Consider the following 11,256-nt stretch of genomic DNA (forward strand, 5'->3'; position numbering starts at 1 on the left):
GCAGACTTTCCCATGGCAATGCACCTTTTAATTTCCTGGCTGCTGGTGCCAAGACTGTTGACTATGGAGCCAAGTAAACTAAAGCTGTGATTAGTACCCCTGAAAACAGACAGAAGTAAATATATTTGAGTGTTTTCAAATGTGTTAAGAATATTTTATTAACCTCCCATGCTGAATTTTCAGGTTTGTTTTTTTTTAAATGTGATCAAAGTGTTGTTTCACTTTTTTCCGTCACACAGAGATATTTATATTCATCATCTGTCTCAGACTATTTCTTTGAGAATTTTTGTTCAAGTTTTAAACTTAATTTAAATCCAGCCTTTGTATATTCGGCTTCAAATTCAGTTTCCAAGGCTACATAGGCTCGTGGTGTGGTTTTTTTTTTTTTACTTCTTTTTTTTAACATCTTTACCTTGGTCAGTGAAAGTTGGTGAAGTAAGTAAGATGACTTTAATTTTTTGTGCCACCTACAGTGATAGAAATTGAATCTCTAGAAATTGGCTTTCCATTCGTAATACTTTCAGTTTGTCATTCATCTATAATCAAATGGTTTTCCAAGTCCTTTTTTGTGTGTTTGAATTGATTAGTTGTTTTTTTAAGTATCTCTTGCTTCCTGTCTTAATGAGAAAATGTTAAGTTGAATGTTTTATTAGGTTCACAGTGAAAGAAAATAATCACTACTAGAAAGAATAAAAAGAGGAGAATCTTAAATGACAGTGAAGGTTTGACACATGGAAAAGGGCTCTGAAATTATAAAACCAATGCAAGCATTTTCAATAGGATAATCTGATGCTGTCTGAGGGTAACGTGGATGAGGTCTACCCATTAATAGCTAAATTTACTAATCTTATAAATTTGTTAATTGCCAAATTCACATCATGTGGTTCTTTCTTCCCAAAATATCTAAGAGAAAAATACCATGTAGTAACAATCAGAAATTGTTACTTGTATATTTCTCTATTCTCGCCTGCCTAAAAATACACTTGCCTTAATCCATTCCTTTACTGATAACTGTTGAGGCCCATCTGCCTACAACTCCAGGCTCTAGAAAATTAAGTACTTCACTAACTAACTGGTAAAAAAAATTCACTTCTAGAGTGTTTGAAGATTGTTTGTATTTGAATATCAAACATCATAGGATTTTCTCCTTACATTCCAGGGCACAAATTTCATAATGCTTCTGTTCATCATTTCTCATGCCTATGTTCATTTTTCATCCCAAATAATCCCCTTACAGCGGTAACACACGGGAGTTCTGGTGGCCTAGTGGGTAAGGAGTTGTACTGTCAACTCAAAGGCAAGTAGTTCAAATACACCACCTGTCTCAAAGAAAATAAAACATGGGCAATCGCCTCTTATCCAATTTACAGCCTCTAAAAACCTGCTGAAGGGTCAACTGTGGGTTGGTTCTGACTCAGCAGCAAAGAACAACTGTAATAACACAATAGCTCTTCTATTTTTGGATTCAAGAGCAGAGTACTGCCTTCCTAAAACTTTCCTCCACATGTTCACCCTCTTTTCTGTTTATATCCGAGCACTGCCATCCCATTGACAGCAAAACAAAGCTCCTCTTCCTTTTCTGCCAAGCCAGTCAACTAACGTCTTCCACAGTATAAGCCGAAGAGCTTTCACCTTCATTTCCTTATGCTCTGGAGAGCTTGCAATGAGTATTGTATGGGCCCAATATCTCCCAAGTCCTCATGGAGGAAAATGAAAAAAAAACACCCAAAACCAAAAAACCTTTGCTTATTTAATAAACTTTCATGACAAGATAAAATAGTAAATTGTCTACTTTGTTAATTAATTAATGTGTTCCATTTTACATCTAAAAAACTCCCTAGTACACATATTAATATTTCAGTATGGTATGATCATTATTCTAATTCCATACTCCATAAAATTTTGACTCAGAGTGTGCATCTGTCTTTGAAGTCAGTTTGCCATTAATTTAGTCTCCCACCCCATAATCAAATATAGTTTGTGTGTGTGTAACCATTAACCTTTATATTCTAAGCTATTTGATGGACAGTACTTTTAAAAATATGCATGTGCCACTGTTTTGGGAAACTTTATCTCAAGATTCACGTACTTGTTGGTATGTATTAGAAGGCTGTGATCTTTCAGAATTAGGTCCCTGAGCTTTCTTCTGAGACACCTTTGAACAATCAGTCTTTCAGTTAAGAGTCAGATGCTTAGTTATTGCTATCCTGCGGGATGGTTACTCATAATGTAAAGGTTTTTAGAGACACTAAAGACAAGGTGGCAGCTTCTTTCTGAGGCATACTTTTTGGAAAGAGAAAAAAAATTTTCATTAGGTCAGTGAAAGTAATATTTTCTAATTCCCCAAGGAGACTTCTGTTTCCATGGTTTACTTTTTATGTCACGTTCATCCAGAATGGAGTTTTTATCAGTAGCTACTGAGAGGCAATCAGTTCTTCCTATTTGTTTACTCTTGAGTCAGAACTGACTCATAGCTGGTTTTCAGCAGGTTTTCAGGGACAGTTAATCACACAGGAAGAGATTGCCCATCCTTCTCCCATAGAGCAGTTGCTGGATTCCAGCCGGGTGGGTGCCTTTCAGATTGTAGGGCAGCTTCTCACCACTGCACCACCGGAGTTCCCTACCATTTCTTCTTAGCCCAATTCAAATACTAATGTTTTCTTATCATACAGTCTGGAATTATGCATTCCTCTGAGATTTACCACAGGTTGGGGTCAGTCATTACTTCTGTGAACACCTTCCTCTTTTTTCTTCCAGGAAGAAAGTTAATAACTATGTTTTATTGATCATTTTAGTAGAAGACAAGTTTGATGTTTATTAAGTAAATTAATAAATGGTACTGTTGTTGTTGTTGTTGTTGTTGTTGTGTGCTGTTAAGTTGGAACTGATTCATCATTGACTCTCTAGCAGGTTTTCAGAGGCTGCAAAATTGCACAAATGGGGATTCCTTATCTTTCTCCTCAGAGGAGCTGCTGATTTTGAACCCTGTGCCTTTGGGTTGGCAAAGCAACTCTTTATCCACAAGGCCATAAGAATAGTAGTAAAACCAAATGTATCATTCATAATTTTTAGACATAAAATCAGAAAGAAAGTTAATATTGTTTTATGCCAAGCACCAGGTAATTTTTGTAGATTGCCTTACTTAATCCTAATAATAATCTAGTCAGCAATTGACATTATCATTCCATTATAATAACAATAGCAATTTTCATTGCTATGATGTCAAGTCTAGACACTAAGGTACGTCTGATCCAGTCCATGGTCTTCACAGTTACTTACTATGCATCAGAGAGCTGGATAATGACTAAGATGACTAAAGAATGGGTGCCTTTGAGTTGTAATGCTGGAGAAGAATCTTGACCATACTATGGACCACCAAGAAAACAAATCAGTCTATCTTAGAGAGGGTGAAACTGAGTTTCTCCCTGGAGGCTAGGATTTTAAAGCTCAGTGTCATATACTTTTAGCATGTGTCCAGGAGAGATCAATCCTTGGAGAAGGACATCATGCTTGGAACGGTGGAGGGACAGTGCAGGAGAGGAAGACCCTGGATGAAATGGATTGGTACAGTAACTGGGGCAATGGAGGTAGGTGTGTTGGAGTCAGTGAGACTAGCTCAGGACAGGGTAGGCTTCAGAGTTGCTATGAGTCACAGGTGACTTGATGGAACATAACAATAACAACATTATTATTATCATTTTGAGAGAATAGCATTAATCCCAGAAAACTGAGGTCACTATTTCAGGTTTGCCTGACCTCAGAGTGTGTGCTTTTTTTCAGTCTCCATAACTTCTTTCCCTTGCATAACCCTAATGCCTGTTTAGACTGAACATAATATAATGACTTTCACATTTCTTAGATTCTCCTCATCCCATGTGTAAAACAAGACAACAGACCTGCAAAGAGACCTTTTGACACCCAAGCCCATCTCATTTGCTGTTATATATGAGCCGCCTAAAGAAATCCAAATAGATATTTTCACAGCATCTAATTCTATTAAGTAGCTTACAGAAGAGGGAGAGGGTGACAGTTTGGGGGATTTTATGTTTTGTGTCAAGATAACAGGCTTAAGACAAGAGAATTGCTGTAATATGTCAGATCTTTGGTGTACACTTTAGATGAAAGCAATTTATAATAAAACTTGGAAATGCTTTTGTGAAAATAGAGAAAAATAGCCTTCTTATATGCCACTTTGTTCAGTACAACCCCTTGTACATCTCCATTAGTGTTCTTAGTGGTAGAAGCATTGCTGATGCCCCAGGGCCCCTGGCAATGAAGAGCCATGAAGCAATTTAGGAGGGACAACCTTGACTGAGATTGTAGTTAACATCGTCATAGTTCCTGGAAGATGTCTGGTTAACGGTGTGCATTCAGCCCTCCCCGGCACAGCTCAGTAATGTGTTCTCGTACTCCCATCAGGCTGTTTGATATCTCCTGGCATGAAGATGGGTCCTTGTGGCTTCAATTTCAGGGTGCTGAGAAGTGCCAGCACTTACCTGTCAGTCAGATAAGAGCTCAGGTTGCTGGTTGAAGCTTTTCATCCTTTACTAAAATGCAAATTGTCCTGAAAGAAGGCACATCAATTGCCTTTTACACCCAAGATTGCATAATGGTGTCATTCCCTGTGCCAAGTCTAAAAGGCTGGTGGCTGCCGAAAGTGCTCCATTAGGAAGCCTTATGAGCCTGCATCTCAGCACAGCAAGAAAGACTGGCATGATGGATTAGGGATGCGTGCGAGAGGTTCCAGATGACTGCTGGTCATGGTGTGTTAGGTGCCAGGAGTGTGTGGAAGCTCTTCGAGCCACAGCTACCCAGAAAAGTACTGTCTTATTCCAAACGATTACTAACATTTTAAAAGCTGTTATCTTTTAAAGTCCACAAAAGTTCACAAGTATCACACATTTGTTGTTATAATTTTAGCATCTACCCACAAAGAGGCTTCCATAACTATGATCCCTAATACACCCCACATCCTAGAACGATCCAAGGCCCTATTTATTTACGAAAATGACAGTGTCCATAATTCCATACCTGGGAACATCTGTGCATCATTTGAACACAGCTCACACAGGCTAGCTAAGTTTGCCTGACTTCCAAGGCATCACTATTATCTCTTTATCTTATTCTCTCGATCCCTCCTTATTCTCATTCTCAACCTTCATACTTCTAAGAACTAAAACTTTTTAATGTCTCTTTACCTGATAATCAAACAGAGCCAGTTGTCACCACATCCGTTCTGACCAGTGGAACTACCTAGTATGCCAGCACACACTGGGTTCCATGCTGTAACCTTTCAAAAGCAGATCACCAGACCTTTCTCGTTAACCTACGCTGAGTGGGTTTGAGACCCCAGTCTTTCAGTTAGTAGGCCAGCACTTTGCCAATTGTTAGTGTTACCCATGGAACACTTGGCCCAGTAAAAAATCTAGTCAAGTCAGTTCTGACTCATAGCAATCTATGGGAGAGTAGAACTCACTCATAGGATTGCCAGGTTTGAAGCTGCGCTGCAGTCCCAAAGGTACGGGATTCAAATCCCCAGCTGTTCCACTGGAGAAGGATGGATAACCTCCTCTCATGTGATTTACTGCCTCTGAAAACCTGCTTGAGGGGCAGCTATGGGTCATTTCCAACTAGACGTTGCTCAATAAGAAGTCTCTGTGGAAGGCAGACCTGGCAGCCTCGTCCACGGAGAGCTGAACTGCTAACCCACAGGCCATGTGCCCCTCTATCTGTAGGAATTCACTAGTGACTCCCTGTGAGAAAGATGAGCAGTCACTTTCCATAGAATTTTACAGCCTCAGAAATACGAGAGGGTTGACTATGAATCAGTTCTGACTTGATGCTAATGAGTATTTGTGTTCTGAGTATTTACAGAAGCAAAACCTCAGAGCAACTGCTGGGTTCAAAGGACTGACCTTTCAGTTGGCAGTGAACTGCTTTAACTCCTGTGCCACTAGGGCCTTAGAGACCTTGGAGATGCCAATTAAGGACAAAATGCCAAAAACTGTTCTTAAAACCATGAACGTATTTCCTTTTCTACCACTTCTGAAAAAAATCAGCAAAGAGGCATTTTGTGTCTTTCCATTTTTATGTTTTTGACATTCAGACACCCTCCCCCATCAATTCTCCTGCCACAGTACATGTGCATACAGTCCCTGCTTTGTGATCCCAGCCTCTTTGTGCACTTTCTTTAATCCCTTGAAGTGCTGTGGATTAATGTGATCAGGCCTCACTTCAGGCTGGGTTCAGTTTTCCGTGGGAGAATCAGGGTCCATGAAAATAATGAAATAATGAAAACTATTGGAATATAGAAGTAAAGAGAAAGTTAAGTTGAATGCTGTTCAGATAATCATGAAGGAGCCCTTTTGAAGACTGCCAAGGAACTCAGCTAAGAATTCCTCAACAGAGAATCTTCACTCACATATGCACCTTTCTGGCTTTTCAGCTGTAGGTTATGAGCTGTTATTGTTAGCTGCTCTCTAGGCCCCAACTGGTTGTTGGTCCTGAGCCATCCTCATGATTTGTTGGGGTTCCTAGAGTCTTCACTGAATGACTTTTAGAAGAACAGCACCAGACCTTTCTTACTGAACTATCTTAATCTAGAAACTCCACTGCAACCTTCTTAGCATCATCACAACGTGCAAGAAGACTAAGGTCTCTCCTAGGCTGTGGGCTCTCTCTCTCATTTGCTCAATCGTGTGTGTGTGTGTGTGTGTGTGTGTGTGTGTGTGTTTTTCTCTGTCTCTCTCACTGTCGTTGAGTCAGAACCAATTCATAGCTTCCCATGCAGTTTCTAAAGCTTTAAAGCTCTTGAGCTCATTAGCCCCCACACCCCAAAGAGGTTTGGCCTTTGGGTTACCAGTGAAACTATACAGACTAGGCGACCAGAGCTCCACGCAGAAAGGTTGTTATTGTGGTGTACCATTGAGTCTGAACTGACCCATAGCTGACCCTCCCACAGGCCAGTTTTCAGAGGCAGTTCTCTCTCAGGAAGAGATTTCCTGTCCTTCTCCCACGGAGCAGCTGTTGGACTTGAACCATGTGTCTTTGGAATTGCAGCTAAGCTTCTTGCCACTAGGCCACCAGGGCTTCCTAACAGAAGGGTAGTGCCAGGATATGAGATAAACTGGCTGGGACTCAAGTTCAGGTCTCCTGCATGGGAGGCAGAAACTCTACCTGTGAAGCACCGCTGTGTGTAGAATCCCCAGGGGCTGTCCCTGCCTGCATGGTCTTAGAAAGTGAGTCACTAATAGGGTTTTTTCTGGCTCCTTTTAGTGCTTCCTGTATTTTGTTTTGCTTTGTTAAAATCACATTTTATTGATTTATTTAGCTTATGTAATTTGCTACAAACCTCAGATCACATTAATTTTTCCTCTTTAGCTAGAACATGGGCATTTGAAATTAGGGAATTCTATTTCCATTGTAATTTTACCAAACACATTGTTTTTAATTGTATTGTGGTATAACATTCTAGTAAGATACAGTTCACCTTTGTAGTCATTATGTTAAGCGGGGGGAGGGAAGTCAAATGCACAGGGCTGTATGATTCTGTGTCTATGAAATAATCTAGAATAGGTAAACCATAGTAACTGAAAACAGATTTGTTGTAGTTATCGGGAAATGGAGAAAGTAGAGGAAAAGGGGGTGTTGCTGATTGGGGTTGGAGCTTCCTTTTGTAATAATGAAAATAGCGTGGAAGTAGATAATGGATATGGTTATACATTGTGGGTATTCTGAAATGTGTATTGTAAACTGTTATGGGGTGTTTTTTATATTAACATTCATTTGCATTTGCTCAGGATGGAAATTAATGTATATATACAGACTAAAAAGAATTAGTATCTACCAGCTGTCAAATTAATGGCATAGATAAATGGGGGGCGCAAGGGAGAGTTTAGAAGCTTGGATCTCTATCTTAGACTGTCTTAGATTCCAGGCTGCAACTCTCGCTCAGCAAGGAGAGGAAAGTTGATTAGTCTCCTTAGTCCCTGGCCGCAGTGTCTGGGTAGTGGAGACTGCTGTTAAGCTCAGCTGTTAATTGAAACACTGTAGGTTCAACTCAGAGGCACTTTGGAAGAGAGGCCCAGGGATGTGCTCTGGCAGAATTTACCACTGAAGTCCTGGGGGGGCAGAGTTCTTCTCTGATATATATGTGTTGCCATGAATTGGAATCTATTCAAGGGTGTCTGGTCAAGTCCTTATCCAGAAAGTAGTAAAAATCCTAATGTCCACCTTGTAGTGCTGTTCTGGAACTTGCTGAGATCATTTCTTTAGAACACTTAGCATGTGTGCAATCTCTGGTGGCCTAATGGTAAGAAACCGCCCTGCAATCCTAATCTCGAAGGTGCATGGTTCAAAGCCACCAGCTGCTTTAAGGGAGAAGAATGGGCAGTCTCCTCCCATGGAATTAACTGCCTCTGACGACCCGCTGGAGGGTCCACTGTAACTCTGTTCTGACTCAATGGTACTGAACAACAACAACAATAAAATAAATCCAGAAATTTGGGGGCAAAGATAAAGATCGCCCCCCTGCTGATAAAGATGGGTTCACAGAGAGCTGGGTTTAGAAAGAATAACAGAGAAGGAAGGGCACAGCTGCTGCACAGGAGAAAGATGGACAGTGATTTACAGCCTCGGGGAAAACCCCCTGGAGGGTGAACTACTGAGTTGAGGTGAAGAAGAGAAAGATTGGAGGTATAAATATTGTTGTTGTTGTTGTTGTTATGTGCTGTCGAGTCGCGACCCTATGTACAACAGCCCTAAACTCTGCTCTTTCCTGTGCCAATCACACAGTCTCTGACACACCCATCCGATTACCCCAGCCACTGAATCAATCCACATCCTAGAGGGCCTTCCCCTCCTGCGCTGTCCCTCCACCCTCCCAAGAATGGTGTCCCTTTCCAAGGACTGGTCCCTCCTTACAACATGACCAAAGTATGTTAGATGGAGCGTCAAAATCCTTGCCTCCAGGGAGTCGCCTGGTTTTACCCTTTCCAGGATGAATCTGTTTTCCTAGCAGTCTGTGGTACCGTCAATACTCTTCTCCAGCACCACAGCTCAAAATTTAAGGCTCACAGGAAACTAGGCGTGTAATGCGCAGTGTTTTGCCCCAGATTTGAGCTGTTACTTAGGATTGGCATTCACTGGCAGCCTCCCTCGCAGGGAATGGCAGTGCTCCCTGACCCGCGAAAAGCAGTTTATAGGTGACAATGGCTTTGCCCAGCAGAACAGGTCAAACTGTTCCGGCAAAGTTTCTGGTGATGTAGCAGCTGATGCCAGCTTTCAGTATAGGGCAGAACTGTGTTTATTAAACACAAGAGGAGTGCAGAGCAAAAGAGTCTGGCTGTCCTGATTGCAGATGATGTTAATCCTCAATGATGCAGAGGTCACAATAGCTGCAATCAGTGATTAGCAGATGCCCACCTCCTTGCTGATAAGCAAAACCATGAATGGAAAAAAGCCTATCTATTAGGTCCGTTGTTTCACTAAGCATGTCTTAAGATTTAGGGGCTTAGGGGAGATGCTTTCCTCCTGAAAACAAGTTAAAAATATATAAATATTCTAAAAAGAAGCCCTGAGAAAAGCCCGCCTAATCATGTGCATTGTCATAAAACAGCTCTGTGACCTTCCTTACCTGATGAATGCTTTTCTCTTTGCAGCAAGAAGCCAAAACCACATCAAAGCACACCTCCCCAACAGAAGCCTCTGACCTTAGCCTACGATGGAGATTTAGACATGTAACCCGAAAAAGAAATCCAAATGTAGACATCAACTGCCTTAACCGCTTTCTCTTTTGTAGCTCTCAGACTTCTCAGTTTTTTGAGGAATCTCATGATGTGATAGACCAGGCAGAATGCAAATCTCGCAAAAGTAATTTTGCCTCAACTTCCTGGATGTGGAGTCAAAGATCAATAGGTCTGCCATTTTTGTTTCAGAGTTGTTTGTGGGTGTGAGTGTTTTCCTTTGTAATTTTTTTGGTTTCCCCAAGGGACCCGAAAGCCCTGCTCTTCCTGTTTGGAAATGGGAGGAAGGAACCATGATGGGATTCTCACAGACTTGAGTAAACTTTATCTTCAGCAGCATGATGACAATCCAGAGGAAAGTCCATTCAAGGCATTTACCGTCAATGATGAGTCTGACACTGCACCGTTACGCACTATATTAGTGCACATCTTTTTTCTTCCCATATTTCAACACTGAGTTTTCTAGAGTTTACATTGGTTCAAAAACTTTCAAATTGGATTGCCTATTTTCATGAACACAGAGAGAATGGGTTGCCATTTCAGAAATTCTCTGAGTTTTTACCTTTAAATATTATATTTTATTTTGTAACTGGGGTGGATGGCACTTCATGGGTGAATTGTAGCAATTAAAAATGTTAGAGTGTGCATAATTTCTGGACTGAAAGCTAGGTGGGTCTTGATGGAAATAATGCATTGAATGTTAGAGGTATACAGATGAAATAGGTGGTTAAATTGGAGAGTGAGGTAGATTATTGGAGTACTAAAATGGTATTTTAATAAAAATTTAGCCACGTAAGTAGAGCATTAGTCCTACACAGTTGTAATTCAGTTTAATGACGGAAACTCTGCTTTTCTAATTTCAATTTTCTTATCTGGGTATTTATAAATTCTTCTTTTTATTTAATTATCTGACCTCATTTAATATACATCAAACACTGATCCTGTTTGTAGAAAGTCTTGCTTTTATAATGTTTTAATTATTATCTAAAACAGTACATTAAAAACAGACCATTTTATGGAGATAATTGTTTGTAATCATAGGTGTTGAAAGTAAGAAGGTGCCATCTTGTGGTATTGACTTGTATTTATAACAAATAAAAAGCTCAAGAGACTGAAAAAGCCTGTTCTAGATTTATTCACCTCTGAGTGTCTTTGATCTCTATTTGGCAAACATCCTTTCAATATCAGATTGGCGGTATGCATTATTAGAATAGGTGGTATGTCTTAGAATTTCACAGCTGAAATCAGTAACAGAGAAAAGAAATGTTATCTTTTTACCTTACCACTCTCAGGTCCACTGTGAATGAAGCTACTCACCATTACATGGAACAACTATTAAGGAGTATTTAAAAATCAGACAGTAATAGAAAGCTCTGGTGACCTAGTAGTAAGAAGCTGTGCTGCAATCTCCAAGACACATGGTTCAAATCTATCAGCTGCTCTCTGGGAGAAAGATGGGCAATCTCATTTTGTGTGATTTACTGCCACTGAAAACCCACTAGACGGTCAACTA

General features: G+C 40.4%; 1 protein-coding gene across 1 annotated transcript in view; it reads left to right on the forward strand.

The window, feature by feature from the left end:
• Positions 1–10,857, forward strand: part of THSD7B (thrombospondin, type I, domain containing 7B) — a 1,033,118-nt gene extending 1,022,261 nt beyond the window's left edge. The window contains exon 28 of the mRNA XM_006894459.1: positions 9,660–10,857. Within this exon, the coding sequence (XP_006894521.1) occupies positions 9,660–9,741 (82 nt within the window). The 3' untranslated portion in view covers positions 9,742–10,857. The remainder of the gene's footprint in view (positions 1–9,659) is intronic.
• Positions 10,858–11,256: the final 399 nt, after the last annotated feature.

The sequence above is a fragment of the Elephantulus edwardii genome, unplaced genomic scaffold (genome assembly GCF_000299155.1).
Source record: "Elephantulus edwardii isolate Elephantulus edwardi_28Jun2011 unplaced genomic scaffold, EleEdw1.0 scaffold00143, whole genome shotgun sequence".
Lineage (NCBI taxonomy): Eukaryota > Metazoa > Chordata > Mammalia > Macroscelidea > Macroscelididae > Elephantulus > Elephantulus edwardii.